The 17,251-nt window shown below is 45.6% G+C and overlaps 1 protein-coding gene across 2 annotated transcripts in view; it reads right to left on the bottom strand.

Moving 5' to 3' along the window:
• The window catches only part of KIT (KIT proto-oncogene, receptor tyrosine kinase), a 78,706-nt gene extending 67,114 nt beyond the window's left edge, over positions 1-11,592 (bottom strand). For both annotated transcript variants that reach the window (XM_037152151.2, XM_037152152.2), the window contains exon 1: positions 11,443-11,592. In XM_037152151.2, the coding sequence (XP_037008046.2) occupies positions 11,443-11,509 (67 nt within the window). In that variant the 5' untranslated portion in view covers positions 11,510-11,592. The remainder of the gene's footprint in view (positions 1-11,442) is intronic.
• Between the last annotated feature and the right edge of the window lie 5,659 nt (positions 11,593-17,251).

The following is a 17,251-nucleotide window of genomic DNA, read 5'->3' as shown; positions in this document are numbered from 1 at the left end:
CAGGTCCCTCCAGTTCTGGGAGACATTCTGAAGAGCATTCAGCCTGGACTCCTGAAGCATCTGTCTCATTCTGGTATGTTCTGGGGGGAAAAATGGTTCCAGACAAACAACTCTGGCACACTAACGGCTCCATGAAGCCCTGTAAGTGAAGACACCGGGCGCACATACTTATTCGGCCCCCTTCGTGAACCCTCAGACAGAACACCTGCTCCGGAGGCACAGGGCTCTGCAATTACAACGGCCGGGGCAGTGAGACACTAACTGAGGGGATGCGCAGCCTTTCCGAGGGCAGGGCTGGTGGCAGGGCTGGTGGCAGGGCTGGTGGCAGGTGGGACTCCGGTGACAAACATCTCACAAAGCTTCTGCTGAGTGAGTGCCTGTCCACCCCTCTCCTCTCCCCAATCTCCCAGTTTGCCTTCTCTGGCCCTTCCTTCCCCATTCTAAACCAGTCCCCTCCTGACCCTGAGAAACTGCTTTCTCTGCTCCCTTCCTCAATTAACCGTAACACGGAACTGAAATAAAGCTATATTAAGCTGCTTTCTATGAGACCCTAGACTATGTTTTTTCTGGGCTCTCTGTGGGCCCAGGCTCAAGAGAAAAAGAATTCACTAAAACATAAGCCCCAAGAGGACAAGGGTTTTTACCTGGTGTGCTCAATGCCTTGGTAATACCCCACGCGATGCTTTGACAATTACTTGTGAACACATCTAGGAAGTCCTGGTTTGGGGTCAGTTTAAAAGACACTAGAAGGGACCAGCAGGACGAAGCTGTAAATCTTGAGCCCTACCGTCGTGTGGCCAGAGCTGCGGCTCCAGGTCCCCTTGTACGGTCAGAGAAGCCGAGGGGCCCTGCCTGGGACGCAGCTCACCTGACCGCAGGGCCGCATGCTCGCTCTTCTGCACCCCCTCCCTCGGCCAGCCTCTCTTCAGAAAGCAGCCGTTCCAAAAAATATCCCATGAAAATGCTGGAATGTAAATTAGGCTACACATTCAGATCTACTAAAAAATGCATAAACCCGTCTACATATGCTACTAGTTTATTTTAAAAAGCAGGAGAGGCGGGGTTGGTTCAATGAAACTCATGAATCCTGGTTGAGCTAAAAATCTGTCTATTTCCCGGCAGTAAATGTACCAACTACACTAAAATAAGTAGAAAAACACTTAAACATCCCCATTAACCATTTTCAAGTAGCTATTCTAAGGGCACACTTTGGATTAAGAATCCTGGTTTGATTTCATGTCAAAATACTAAAGGCTACCGCTTTGCCAGGCCATTTCTTCAGGTGAACATCTTCCTAAGGTACACACTCCACTTTAGTCATTAAAAAAGAAATCTACATTGTGAAATTTAGAATGGAAATACATTTAAAATATTCTACAGGCTAAAAAATTATCATCGCTGTAAAGCTATCCAGTCTTTCCAAGCAGAATAATCCTCAACTTTTTAAAAACATTGTCTTGTTTTCTGAAAAACATGCACTAGCCAAATAACAGCCAATGCCACCACCCGCCTACCACAATTTCAAAATCACCAGTTTTCCACGGGAGCCAAATCTACATTGGATCCCTATCTATAAATACTTCCAGGAAAAAGAAATACCAAGCCCTGACCAGTGTGACCCAGTTGGTTGGGTATCATCCCACAAATCAAAAGGCCACCTGTTTGATGTTCCCACTCAGGGCACATGCCTAGGTTGCGGGTTCAGTCCCCGGTGGGGGATTGATGTTTTTCACATGGATGTTTCTCTCCCTTTCTCCCTCCCTTGCCCTTGCTCTTCAAAAAAAAAAAAAAAAAAAAAAGGGACACCAAATAATTTCCCAAATTCTTTGTGATAACACATCAATTGTTCTATCTCTGCTAAGTAATCCCTCTGTTTAGGGCTCTACAAAGGTCATTATATGTAAATTACTGGCAGTTCTGGGTGGTTTTGAAGTTTTCACAGGCTCTGAAATTACCTGAGTCACCTAGGGGTAAGCCCAAATGCAGCTGGCTGGCTGGCTCTCTTCACTAAAAAAACGTGAAAGATACAAGAAAAAAGTAAAGATTCCTCCTCTTCTCATTTTCCCCCCTCGGTCACGAACAAGGCATTCCTTGGCAAGCCATCTCTCAGGCCTTTTCCTTAAATGATAGACTTGTGCTTCCCACAAACAGCCTTTCAGCAGAGAGCAGTAGCCAACACCCCTAATTACTTTCCAGGGCAAAGCTGGAGAGCCCAGGGCAGAACCCCAAGATGTCCTAAGCGACACAGGGCCTTTACCGAGGCTTGGGAGTTCTGCTTGGTGCTGGCTTGGTTTGAGGGTTTGTAGTCATTGTTGTTTTACAAATGATCTTATGCAGACTGCTACATACCCAGCTTATCATTTAGCTAAATATTTACAATCTGTTAATAAGCATCTACTGTAACCTGTTATCTCAGGTGGGGGTGATGGGGCGGGCAGGTTGGGCACTGTAATTAGCCCTAGACCTAAAAACAACACTAAGTACATATTCTCAGGAGGGAGCTGCTCTGAATTTGAATTGTACACATATGTAAAACATGCAAAAGTGTGATCTGTACTTTTCCGTTTGTTAGTTATTTCTGAGTAAGCAACTAATTGACCACATTACACTTGTGCAAATCTCATCACATATGGCATTGTAGGAAATACTGCAATTATTGACGAATATAGATGCAAGTTCCTTAAAAACTATCTTCTCTCGTCTTCCACTAGTCTCTGCAGGGATTGGTTTTACAGGAGGCTTTTGGCTAACTGCAGCCCTTTGCTTGCGCTGTTAACATCGTGACCAATTCCTGTCCTGCTCTCCAAGATACAACTCAGGTGCCAGATCATCTTCCTCTGAATCAGCCATTCACCTCATAAACTGATGGCCATTCCACCAAGCCCACGGTAATGAATGCTGGACCAGGACTGTTATTTAAGTATTCCAAATCCTACTGCATTAGCATCTCCCCCGCACTTACCTTCCCAGATCCTAGGTTCTTAACAGGCAGGGATCCCATCTGAGACTGCATCATACACTTCACTATGACCAGCAAACGGGTCTAAACAACCAGTAGCTGTTGAAGTGCCATTTCATTTCTACCACCTTCCCCTACTGGACCCCTGGCTGATCTCCCATGTGCCACTGAGCCACGAGCCTGGAATGACCAAAGGGAAGAGGACAGGTGGGACAGGAAGCCAGAGTCCAGTAAGCCACCCGTGGGCAGTCCGTCCCTGAGTCCTCAAGGCGAAAGGACGTTATGCTTACAGACCTTCCCATCTCCCCACAGCACTCCCGGCTCCTTCTCAGATGATCGGTCAGTCAGTCGGGCAACCACAGAGCACAGTTTTAGGTTAGGGATAATGATGATAGAGTATGGATTTCTCCAGACCTTGAACTTTCTTTTGTTTTTCTTATTTTGACACTCAGCTTAAGCTATCACACTGCACAGTCCGTTCCATGGTTAGAGGCTAGATCTCCCCCACCCCCAACTGATCAATAACCCTTTAGGCTGTGAGCTCCTTATTGGCTATTTTCAATATAGCCAAAAATTGTGAGGAGGGTAGTGAATTATGTTAGAGGCTATCGCAATTTATGAGAAACACTCTCCTGGACACGGCAGTGACGAAAGAAAAAGAGCAGGTTATTTTACATAAAAGGACTTCAGACAGGCCCTGAAAGGGCCATCGATCCAACTGAGGTGGGCAGGACCTAACCATCGCAAAATGAAAGTTATTCGGCTTTCCTCATAACTGCAGTGAAGACCTATAACTAGTTCCAATCAAAGAATTTTCCTTAAAAAAAAAGTTAATTTTCTCCTGGGGCAATTTAAGCGACTCTCATTTTGTCCCATTCTTCACTCACACATTACAAATATTTGAGGACTGTCATTACAAATAAAGCGTCCTCCATCTTATCTTTGCCAGGCTTAATAAATCCAATGTAGGCTGCCTTCAAACGGCCTATTTCCCAGAGCTTTCATTAACTCTATGTCTCCTTCTATATCCAGAACGCCCTTGTGTCCTCTAAGAAACAAATAAATGCCCTTTTCAAAAGTAAACACTAATGCTAAGTATTTAGTTTTCATGAAAATGTACTTTTATTATATAGATGCTAAACAAGACACAATTTTTTTTCATTTTTGAGGGGGTTGTTTTTTTTATCATTTCAACACATAATTCTTTATAAATCCCAGCTCCTACCACAATGCCGTAGGGTCATGTTCCGTGACCTTTGGGGTTTAGTTTTTTACGTGGACCTGACCCTACAGAGAACTTCGTGTGTGTCTACCATCTGTGGAACTGAGTGCAGCCAACAGCCAATCAGTGTGCAGACACACACATCCTGCCCCCTGCCCACGGCCAGTGGAGCTGCTGCTCCTCTTGGCTTTATTTCCGTTAATTCCCTGGTACCACCAGCGCTCCCACTTACACACACCCACAGTAATTCCCGTGCCCCTTCTCCTCGAACTCGTCTGTGCCTGACATATCCGAGGTGCCTGTAAATTTGCCAACTGAGTTAAGTCTGCATCTTTCTCTTTCTCTTAAGTACTGCCCCTTCTTTCCAGAGCACGCACCCTAACACCCAGGGCCTCACCCCTTCATCTGAAGAGTCAGGTCTTCCCTGTGCCCAGCTCTGCACCAACACATAGCTCTCAGCCATGGAATTCGCTGTCCTAAACAAGGACCCTCAGAAACTCTCCCTTAGGTATTTATACACCCATGTTCATAGTATAATCACTCATAATAGCCAAAAGAGGGAAGCCACCCAAGCATCTGTTGATGGGTGAATGCATAAAATGTGACATATTCAGGCACATACATATACCAACGACATATGCTACCATGTGGATGAATCTTGAGGACACTATGTTAAGTCAGTGATTTTCAACCTTTTTCATCTGATGGCACAGATCAACTAATTACTAAAATTCCGTAGCACGCCAAAAAAATCTTTTTTGCCAATCCAACAAAAATAGATATAATTTTGATTCATTCACACCAAATGGCTATTGTGGTGTTATTTGACATTCTCAGGAAAAAGAGGTCAGTGCCTTTTGTATATTTTGTCAGGTATTGTATGTCTTAAAAATTCTTGTGGCACACTGCTGTGCTAAGTGAAATTAGCCAGTCGCAAAGACAAATACCGAATGATTCCACTTACACGAAGTCCCTAGAGTACTCAAATTTATAGAGACGGAAAGTAGAACGGTGGCTCCAGGGGCTGGGGGAGGGGAGAGCAGGGAGTCAGTGATTAATGGGTACGGTGCTTCGGTTTTGCAAGCTGAGGCGTTCTAGAGACTGGCTGTATGACAATGTGAATGAACTGAACACTACTGAACAGCACACCTAAAAGTGATTCACAAGGAAAATTTTACATCACGTGCATTTTACTAAAATTTAAACACTCATGCCTTCCTTAGTCTCAGCTGCCCACAGCAAGAGGGTGTCCAAATTTTGGAAACAGGTTGCAGACTGGGCTTAACCGGACAGGATGGGTGAGCAGCTCTGGACTAGTAAGCAAAGCCCACCCTAGCCTTGACTTCAAAGCTTTTTTCAGAATCTGGACCAAACCCTAAATGCTCCTTGAGGCTAAATCAAAAAGTCTACCTTTCCAGCCTCTTCCCCGCCGGCTCCCTACCCCCAGCCATCACCCCGACAGATTGGACAAGCCCCAAGTAACGTCTTGATGTCTTGCTTCTGTAGCTTTTTCCAATTGAAGCCTCAACAACAAATGCTCTACCTTCTCTCTTTCAAGGTGCAGAAATGAATCTCAAATGTTATCTCCCACACAGACAGCTTTACTAATCCCCTATTGCTATCACCCACCCATCAAGGCACAAACTCCTCTCCAATGAAATCTTCCCCAAGCACTTTGCTCTTCTTAAGACACCAATTCTACTTTAAATGGGTGGCTGTGTTCTTATGTGTCCCTCCTCCAGCCCTGGCCTGTTCCTGGAGTCCCTGCGAGAACCAAGGTACAGAGACTGATAAACCTTTGTTACACTCAACCTGAAATGTTCGCTGAGCATTTATTGCGCTCAAAGTGCCGTGCAGGTGCTGGAGAAGAGGAGAGATGTTAAACCTGTATTTACTGAGCCACACTGAGTATCCAGCCTGGAGCAACGGACAAGTTCAGCTAGGTCCCTCACTCCTAGCGAAGGCAGTCACGGGACAGCTCCTGATCTCAAGGACCTTTCAATGCCACTTTACAAGATAACAGGGTTCCAGGAACCCACGTGAGTTACACTTTCTTTCTCACCTTGAGAAAATGACCATTTACAGACTTTCCCCCTCTTCAACTTTTATCCAGTAATCTACATCCCATTTGAAGGAAAGCAGGTTAAATAAGGTTAAATAAAAAGCCAGAAAGAGAAGTACGCAGTACCACAATTATCAGCTTTCAAAACAAAAAAAGAAGAAAAAAACTAGACATTCAATGTATATACTTCATCTTAACACCAAAACATACTTTTAGTTAATCTGATTTGACACCCTTTCCAATTTTTTTTTATAAGAAATAAAGCCAAAAGAGGAACACTAAATCAGCATGATAGTGAAGCGCCCACCGTGCTCTGGCTGGGAAGGCCACGGTGCTAACTAAGCCTGCTCTGTGCAGCTGATCTACACCTTTCAGGAGCCCTGCGCCATCACGCCCGTTCTACAGACAAGGAAACAGACTTTAGGGAGAGAGAGGTGAAGGCTCTCACCCAGATCACACGGAGCAAGCGGCGGAACTGGATAAAAACACAAGTCGCCAAATACGGAGCCCACGCTTTTAAAGTCTAATCCCACAGGCCCTAAATATCTAATTAACTTAAACTTTAAATTTGCAGAAGTGCTGAAAATCTAGCCATCAGAAAGGTATACCTTAGAAGAGATCTAACAAAAGTGTGGAATAGCCAAAATGTAAGCGTGAAGGCTAAAGCATGAGCTGTGTGGAAAAATTATCAGGTACAATTATTGTACCAGGTACAATCAGGACAAATGATCATCAGACCAGGAATTCTGGTTCCCTGCAACTCCAAGGTCAGCTTAATCTCTAAAACTAGTGATTCCCAACTGTTGTGTCAAAAGCTGTATGACGCTCAAAACTCCAAGTTTGTGCCAGTTTAAAAGGTGTCCAGTTAGCAATTACTGGTACTGCATACAGGATTATAATGAAAAACAGCCAAATTCTGCATATTTGCAGAGTTTACTCATGTATTAGTTGCCTATTCTACCCAGACCCTGTGCCAAGCATCTTTACAGAATCTCTTTCTAATCTTTAGGGTGATTACATTAGCGTAGGTATTATTCCCATTCTAGGGACAATTATAATTTCTACTTTACAGATAATTATGGCTGACATGTACTGAGCTTGTACTCTGAGCCTCCCGGGCCACACCATTCTACAAACTTTATGTGTAGCAACACATTTCTGGCACAGAAAGGTTAACTAACTCCCCCAAAGTCACGCAGCTAAAACTAGGATGAAAAAGTGAAGCTCAGCAAGGTTAAACAACTGGTTCCGAGTCCACAAAGCTATCAGCTGCAGAGACAGCGGGTTAATTCAAAGCTGTCTCACTACTTCGGCCTGTGCTCCTTCTACTAGGTATCTGTGTAGTACCACCCGGGCTTACCAGGGCCCAAGCGAAATGCCGAAATGCCTTAATGCCTAGGGCTTGCAGTAGAGAGCAGTGGTATTGCCTAGAGCAACCTGAACAGCATGGGTCCTCTCTAAAGGGACAGAGTTTTCAACTCATCAAGAGAGCTGGATATAAATTCTCCATATTTTTAAACATTGCCTCAATGGTTTCTTAAAAAGCATCATGTAAGCCAAACAAAACATGTCCATGAGCTATGGGCTTGCAACTTCTCTTTACTTACTGAGAGTCTAAAGACAAAAGATGAGCTGTCTCATGTCCAAAATGTCAGGCATCAGAACTTCCAAACCAGGCTTACTCTCAGGGCTCCTCTACTTTCAACAAAGGCTGACTCCACATTCAGAGGTTTACCAATAGTAACTTCCTTGTAGGTCCCTCCCTGCTCTGGATTTGCAGCCATGGGGAAAAAAAATCCATGTTTCAGAAACTGCACATGAAATTTTGCATAGTTAAGATTCTTTCAAATGTCTTTCAGACCCTTTTGGTAAAAGTTATTACACATGAATGCAACAAAATAAAGCACTTCTCACATCCTAGCCTGTAGCTGTTAAAACTAAATTCATTCTGGAGAAAATTCTCTGCCTTTGAGGGATCCCTACTCTGCAGTCCAGGTTCAAGAATCCCACTTGGGACACTGTGGCTCATTTCCTGGTGTCCCTCTTTAATCAGCCTGGGGAAGACTTGAGGAAATGAGTCAAAATCCTAAATGCAACTTCTAGTGACTGTCAACAACAGCAGCAAAATCCATCATCACAACATCTGTACACAAACGTACTCTCCAAGGGAAGCCCAAAAATACTTGGTGCATTGCTGAACAGAATTTGTCTGAGGAGAAAAGCTGTGAGGGTAGCCTGCCGTATCTCTCACTGTGCTTGCTCAGGGTAAATGGTCCAGTGGTACTACCCATCACTGAGGGTTTTCTCGTTCACGAACACGCCACAAGTTTATAATGCTAAAATCATTTTTACTTTTTGGAGTAGGGGAATGGAAAAAATTTCAACTGACAGCATCATTTGAGCACAGCTTATCTTCGTTTCTGAGGGACTAACCTCAGGCTTCACTGCTGATTATTTTGGGGACTGACTCACCCTCAGCCAGTTCCCCCAGCAGTAAATGGCTGGGACTGGAACAATATTGCCTCCTGGGCTTGTTGAGAGGACTGGAAATGTCAGTTAAAAGCAAGGCCCCAGCACAGTACCTGGCACACAGTTTCCAATTACAGAGCAACACTATGTACGGTACAGGTATTGTGAAATTTCAGGCACCACAGAAAATGTGTTGTAATGGCACAGCATACACGATTTATCAAAGCATAAGAATAAACGTGTGGATGACTGGGAAAGACCAGACTGGGGATAAATGACTTCTTTGGGATTCCTCTGTAAGACCATCATATTATTTCCAGCAGGATAATCACCCAGAATGTGTACAGCTGCTGGGAATGACTAGCCTCACACCTGCAGGAACAGGGGAAGATATGATTCACTACTCCTACAGGTTCATCCTGCTGGGCACGAGAGTTGTAAATACTTGGGGGAGGGAAGAGGATGAAGAGTCTGGCAGAGTTGGTACCTCCTAGTCCTCAAAATGAAACTGTAGATGAGCACATGTGGATTAAGGAGAGGACAGCACAAACCACATCTCCCTGCATTAGCCAGGGGCAGACTAGGAGGGTACCACCAAATGGTCCCTGTGGTGCAAGAGGCAGAGGAATTTCAAGGAGGCAGAAAGGAATCAGGGAAAGATATCAGAAAAGGTGTAGAGGCTACACTCAGAATACTGGTAGAGGAGAATTTCAGACCCAAAGGATCCTTCAGGATGTAGATACCTCACAGGCCTCTTGAGGAAACTGGCCTCCCCCAAATTTAAACAAACTGCCCAAGGGCACACAGCCAGTAAGTCGCTGAGAAAAGAAAAACCAGAGGGCAGCAAAAGGCTTTGTCACCACACAGTAAAGCACCGCCCCCCCACCAAGCCAGACCTGAAAATTCCCTTTGCCAAAAATCTATTGGATGGAGTAGGCTAATTATGAGGAAGAAGGAAGCAATAAATTCATTTCATTTTTAATTCTGTGAGGTTTGTCTCTCTAGTGCTCTACTGGGGTCAAATTCACATACAGTAGCTGAATTTTAAAACGCCAAGAGACAAAGATGCAAGGACCAAATGTGTCATTTGAAGCTTAGGTGGTCAGACCTGTCCCGGAATCTGGGCACTCACGTAGCATCCTTCCCACCTCACAAGGGTCCAGAGGCAAGGCCCCTCTTCCCCCAGAGGAAAGACCTCACAATGCCTTGCAAGACCGGAAGCCGGAGGCTGCACCTTGAGACCTTATAGGAAACCTGAGCGAAGTCTATGGAGTCCCACAACAGTTCCTAGCGATGCTTCTTCCCGTGCAGCTCCGGAATTTCAGCTCAGACTCACTTTCTATCCTTACGTCATCAAAGTAGCCTCAAGGTTTTGTGTTTTGTTTTTTTGTTGTTGTTGTTTTGTTTTGTTTTAATGACCTGGGAGAGAACAGGGCTTCAGGGTTGGCCAAGTGACCTGCACTGGCTCAGGCACCAGCGACATCCCCCCACCCCCTCCCCCCAAAAAAGGAAAGAAGGGGCAGGAAGCCTTAGGGCTTCCAGGAGCCTGCAAATCCTCTTACTCCACCATAATACCCAAGTTCCCGCGCAGATATAACTGGATTTTAATAACAGTTTTAAGATTCAAGTAAGATTTGCAGAAAGTTCCACTCCATCTCCCACCCCCATCCCCCCAACTCAGGCAGCCCTTAAGTATCGATATCACGTGGGAGGGGGTGTTGCAAAACGGACCAGCGATTACAGGTCAGACACCGATTGGAAGGGCTTGCAGAGCTCCGCCAACCTGGCTGGGCACTATGGCTGAGCGAGGGAGACAGCCGGGTTCTGACACCTCGGTGTCCCAGTGCACTGTCCCTACCTCCCCTGACAGCAGGCAGCCAACGCAGCCCCCAGCCGCTCAGAGGAGCGTGGCAGGAAAGAAACAGCACCGCAGCAGAAAGGGGCGAGCCTCTGGCACGGGATTTACAAAAGCAGAAAGTCTGCAACCTAGCGGCTGCTTTCCACACGCCCTGCCCAAGTTGTCCCTGTAACTGCCACCTCGCGTTCGCAGGGTCCCGCCCCAGAGCCGCACGCTGCGCGCTCCCCTTGCAAAATAACCTGGAGACCCTGGGGACGCCTCAGACTCTGACCCTTGTCCACGGGTGATGCCGCGAGCAGAGACAGAAGCGGGTCTATCCCCACCTCTGGGGCACAAAGAGCGCCAGCGGTTGGAAAGCATCAACCGCAGAGGAAAAAAAAAGCTCTCCAACTTTGCCCCCCGCGCTGCTGAGAAGCTGCCGGCTGGTCCTTAGTGCGCTGGTCACAGAAGCGCAACTTTTAACAAAAGGAAGCAGCGGCCGCGCAAGAAGTAGATAACGTGCTTGGTGCGAGTCCCTGACCCACCCGCCCGCCTCTGCCCTCGCGCACCCTCGGGACAAAAGCAGACCCAAACTAGCACGTAGCCCGCACCCTCAGCCAGCATTCTCTCACGCTTAAGCCCCCTTGCTGCCCTCATTTTCGGGAGACCCCAGTTTAGCTACCCCTCCACCAGTGGCTGGGGGTTCCTCACGCAGGTGAGCGAGAATGGGCGCCGGGGAGTTCCAGGGACGCCTGGAATCCCTCCGGGTGCTGAAATGCAAGGGCAGTGGGGACCGGCAGCCGCCTTCTGCGATACACCAAAGAAAGCTGGAGCTCTCGGGGGCACAGGCAGCGGTGGGGGGCGCGGCCCCGGAGCCCGCCTAGCTCTCCCACCTGTCTGGAGGCCGAGCAGGAGGAGCAGGACGCAGAGAAAATCCCAGGCGCCGGGAGCGCCTCTCATTGCGATGGCAGCGCTAGGATCTCAGCTCCGTTCCACGTTCCAGCTCTCGCCCAAGTGCACCAAGCGCGGCAAAGCCGAGCCCCCAGAGCCGCGAGCGCGGAGGAGCAGCCCCTCCTCCCAGCGCCCTCCCCCTGCGCCCGGCCACGCCCCTTCTCGTCGCCCCTCCTAGCCTGCCCTTCCTCAGTGCCTCCCTGGCTCCCGGATTTCGCTACTCTCTGCCCGGTCTGGCCGAGACCTGTTTAATCCCTGGGGGCTCAGCCTCCCTACGTGGGAGGAGGGCGTGCGGGCTTTGACCGCCAGCTCTCGACCCCGGAACCCCTTCTCTCCACCTCTCCTCCCCTATGATGTGGTCGGGCCGCCAGAGGCGGTTCCCCTACAAGGGTGGTGCTGCCCTCTGGCTTTGTACAGCTGGGGACAGCTTTCACATTGGGACACCGGCCTGCCACCTGGCAGGTGCTCCCCGGACAATGAAGGTCGGCCGCCTGGCCCTCCAGCATGCTTCGGAGGGAGGATGTTGTTTGCTGCTGATAGTGGAGGTAGTGCGGAGGCAGGATGGAGTGGCGGGCGGGCAGGAATTGGGACCCGGGTATTCTCCATTCCTGTTAGTCAGAGGGGACCAAGAGTGACACCTGCCACCGCGGTAAAAGGCTGAGGCGGAGCGTAGGTAATTCTTTATGCTCAGTTTCTACACCTGCTTCTTAGCCTGTAGGAGCACAGTTGGTTTCTATTGGTCTGAGTGGCCTCCACCAAACAAGCTCCTGCTGAGACTGTTTTGGAGTGGAGCTTTGTAGTAGGGGAAAGGGGAAAGGGGTTGTCGGGTGCCTGGTGAAGTTTGATCTGGAAGCCTGAGTTTTTAAATCCTTTTGAACCTAAGTCATTGTACTAAGCCCTCTGGGTGCCTTCTCTCTCTCTCACTCTTTCCTCTCCATCACCATAAGGTTTTTCTGCCTCTCTATTAGAAGACAGTTACAGGGGCGGGGATCCCAGGGTTCCTTTTAGCTGCCCTAGCCTATACCATGAGCAAAGTATTAGTAAAATGATTCTCTTAAACCAGGTTCCACTGCCTAGGAAGTATTTCACCCAAGGAGACAATAGTATCTGTTTAGGATTTTATAGTTCCTTCTTACATTGAATATTACTTCATGCCCATAATACTGTAACAGCTCTGTAAAGGAGAACAGATACGCTTCTTATTTTAGTTCCAAAAGTTGCCCAAGATCACACAGCTAACAGAGGGGAGACCCAGTCATTTTAAGACTGCCTGCAGGTGTATGAACTTTCCTTACACGTTCTAATAAATAAAGCACCCCTCTAGAGAGCTTAGAGTAGAAAATAAAAGGGAGGTGCCATCAGATAAAGCAACAGAATAATTTAGATACACTTAGACTCTTGTCTAAAGTAGCATCCAAAATTTATAACTAACCAGCCCCCACTTTATTTAATATTGAAAGCTCTCCTGTTTGATGTTGATAGGACCTAAGTTTAAGAAAAATTATTTTTAAAGCTAATCACTTAAAAATTATCACAATCAACAAATATGATTGCTTCTCTTTAAATTTATCTATTTATTCAATAAGCATTTAAGTGTCTACTGTGAATGGGAGGCACTAGGCCCTAGGCCCTACCACAATCTTCACAGTCAAGCGTGGGGACCTGCACCCCAATGTCCTAGCAAATGGTTTACGTCATACAGCTGTGGGAAAACTGAAATTCAAAGTCCTCTGTCTGTGTTCGGAGCCATTGGACCATATCTCTTTCTTAGAATGACAGAGGTAAAAGCTACCACTCAAAGCAATCACAAGTTTCTGGGATCTTGATTTATTTCTAAAATCCATTTTGTAGTGAGAAAAAAATCATGAGTTAAAATATCAACAATCTGCCTGAGAGGTAAAATTTACAATTTTCTTCTTCAATCAGCTGATATTGGAGAGGATAACAATCAGCAGAGTGGGTGAAAGAGACCATACTGCAATTCAATTCCAGGCAGGAAACTATCAGGAAAAACATACCAGCGTAAGTAATTATATTATACAATGCAGGGCTGTCTTTCATATTCACAATTCAACAAACATCTCTTGAGCACCTAAGTAGGCACAAGACCTACAAAAACATCCTAAGACAATGTCCCTGCCTAGGGGGCTTCACAGTCTTGGGGGGAAAAAAACAGATACCCAAATAAGAAACTACAGTATCAGCCAGTACGCGCTAAGTTGGCCATATCAGCTGGTAGACTATTAAAATCCTTGCCCGCTGATTAGAAAAATGACACTCCCCTAAACACCTAATTGCACTCTCGCTCCAACCCCTTTGTTGGGATACTGCAAATCTCCTCGGATCCGTGAAAGTTTAATGCTGGACACAGCAGAGTGTCTCCAGTTCCGGTGCCTTTAGGGTTATTAGCTATTTTTTAATGTTTTTATTTATTTTTAGAGAGAGGGGAAGGGAAGGAGAAAGTGAGGGAAAGAAACATTAATGTGTGGTTTCATCTCACATGGTCCTCACTGGGGACCTGGCCTGCAACCTGGGCATGTGCCCTGACTGGGAATTGAACTGGTGACCCTTTGGTTCGCAGCCCATGCTCAATCCACTGAGCTACACCAGCCAGGCCAAGGGTTATTAGCTATTTTTAATAATACTCCCTGTCAACTAAGTACTAAAAGGAAGCATTGAGAAGGGACTATGAGTGAAACACCAACAGAACAAAATATTTTAGATCATGTCCAACAGAAACATTTACAATGGTGCAAATGTTTTATATCTCAGTAGGGCGTATGGGACCAGTTCTGTACTCTGTTTTATCATAGCTCTGGATCCTTTCATGAATTATACCTTAGGTATTTTTATTTTCATAATTGTATCAATTCTTGATTGTGACTTGTAAAAACCCAGCTCAAATGACTTAAGCAAGCAAACAAGAAACATAAAATGTATTGGCTCTTGTAACTGGAAAGTCCGGGGCTGATAGTGTTCTAGACTTTCCGAGATTCAAGAACTCCAAGTCCTCAGGACTTGAACTTGGTGTGTACACATATGCATTTTTCTCCATCTTTGTGCTTTCCTTTATTGCTCCCCTGAACTTGTGTACACTCAGAAAGCTCTAGGCTTACAGCTCATTAGTACTGATGTAAGCAAAGCTTTTCTGACCTTGTGAACATCTATAAAAATACTGACTTGGCTTAGGTCACATGCCCATCTGGAACCAGTTACTGAAGCCAGATGGAATATGATGATTGGCTAGGTCTGGGTCACATACCCTTCCCTGGAGCTAGGATTGGGGTTGACTTCATCCATATCATTAGGCCATGCTTAAGGGAGAGGGATGTGCCCCCCTCAAATTGAGGTACTCTCACCAGAAGGAGCAGGAACGACGCTACACAAATAGAACAAAAGATGTTCACTCTAGTCTCACACAGCCCAACTCTTTGATTGAAGATTTTTTATATTTCTGATCGTAAAAGTAAAGATGCTTATTGTAGAAAAAATTAGGAAATACCAAAAATGATAAAGAATGAAACAAAACAAAACCACCCAATATATAATTACTAAAGAATTCGTTTTTGTGTGTTTATTTCAAATCCTTTTGTCCTGCTTATTCTAAGGAGTTTTTTAAATATAATTTAAGATTCTATAATATTTGCTAGTTTTCTACCCAGCTTTTCCATTAAGATAACATAAGCATTGTCCCAAACCATTAAAAATTCTCTGGAAACTTAATGAATAACAGTACTATAATGTCCAATTGGATGCAACACAATTCTGGATGTTTAATCTTTTCTCTAATTTTTTCCAGTTTTATTTCTATGTATATGACTTGGTGATGAACATCTTGGTGAATAAGCTATTCCTGCCTCTGGTTATTTATTTAGGATAGATTCCTAGAGGTAAAATTACTACACTAACAGTCTAATCCTTTTCAAGTTTTCTACCTAATAGTCCCATTTTTCCGGTAGCCCTTTTAAAGTATTTTGTTCATAAAGTGGGAGAAGTGAATAGACTCTATACCAACAATGACCACCTCACAGTTTGTGAGGTTGAAAGAAGATGGTGTATGCTCTTAGTTGAAGCTTTCAGTCAGTATTTATTGAACATCTATATGCCAGATGTGCTACAGTACGTGCAGAGAATGTAAAGTTAGACAAAATACAGATGCTGTCCTCCTGGGATTTGCAGGGAAAGAAGATGACATTGGGGGGGGGGTAAATATTATTTATTACATTGCTATACATACTCTGAGGGAACTCTATGCACAGGGTAAGGTTTGAACACGGAGCAGCACCTAAATTACTGTGCAGAGACTTCATGAGGTTCCCCAAAGAGGCACCAATTAGATTCTGAGGATCAAGAGAAAAGGAAGGCAAAGCAGCGGGGAGAACGTTCAAGTGTAGGAAGCACACATGCAAAGGATGAGAGGCATGAAAAGTCTGAGCATTAGGAAGAACCACAGCTGTGTGGCACAGTTAGGGAGCCAGGGCCTGCTGAGGGTGGAAAGAGTTGAGACTACAGAGATAAACAAGAACATTCAGGCCAACAAACTTGAACTTCACCTCCTGAGCTATGAAGAGTCACTAGGAGACGTGGTGCTGGGGTCAGATGTGATAAGATTCTCAATTTGGAAAGATAGTGGAGAAGCTCAGTAAAGGATGAATTAAAAGCTGTCAAAACTTGAGGCAGGAAGAAAATAATAAGCCTACTATAGTGATCTACAGGGAGAATGTGGACAGAATTAAGCTGATGGAGGTGAGAATGGTGGGAGTGGTTGGGGGTGAATAAGACAGATGTTAAGGAGGCCTTGATCACTAACAGTATTGGGGAAGGTGAGTGGGGACAGGGACTCCAGGATGGTGCTCTGACTTCTGGTACATGTGTCCCTTCAGCAAGACCTGCAACTAGATTTGTAATGGAAGGTAAAGGATTGGAGTTGAGCCTATGGGGTGCGAGGTGCCTATGGACCCCTCCAAAGCTAGACAAAGCTAGACCTAGAGCTGTTGCCAAGGATTTGGATGAGGCTACCCCAGAGAGAATACGCCATGAAGAAAACAGAGGGCTGATTTAAGGGACAAACGGGGCAAAATGGTTCAGGGAAGGATGCTGGCGAGTCAGAAAGGTGAAACACAAGAGGGCTATGACAAAATGAAAGTAGGAGCCTTCCCTTGCGTCCTATCTCTTAGGAAGATCAAAAAGATTTTTTTTTAAATATGCATTGATTGGAGTTTGTAGTCATGAGAACTGACAACACCTAGCCAGTTCTAAATTCCTTATACACACTAACTCATTTAACTCAGTATAACTCTGCCTAGTAGGTACTCTTAGTCTTTCAATTTCACAGCTGAGAAGACTGAGGCATGAGGGATTTAGGTAACTTGGGCAAGTTTGCATTGGGACTCAAACCCTTAGCAGGCTGGCTGCATAGCCCCTGTGCTTAATGACTGCAAACACTGACTTCCCTCGTTAACCTGGAGATCCTTGGTGACTAAGCACACACTCTCACACCCAAGCACACACACAAACACGCACACTTTTCAAGCCCAGAATTGGGGCTATGGTGGGTTGAGCAATACCTTAGAATTGAAGAGGTGAATCTAAGAATTTATTATTTGGTAAGTTTTCAAGAAATGTAATGGAATACAAAAAGAAGAGATGGGACAAAAGATGCAGGGAAGACTGGAAAGCCTGGAGCAGTTCATAGGCTGAAGTGAAAGCACCAGATGATGGAGATTCCTAGACGGTGGCAGAGGATGATTG

This window comes from Artibeus jamaicensis, unplaced genomic scaffold, assembly GCF_021234435.1.
Source record: "Artibeus jamaicensis isolate MK-2021 breed Jamaican fruit bat unplaced genomic scaffold, CSHL_Jam_final contig_889, whole genome shotgun sequence".
Classification (NCBI taxonomy): domain Eukaryota; kingdom Metazoa; phylum Chordata; class Mammalia; order Chiroptera; family Phyllostomidae; genus Artibeus; species Artibeus jamaicensis.
Note: the sequence above shows the minus strand (reverse complement) of the source record. Positions and strands in the feature narration are given on the sequence as shown.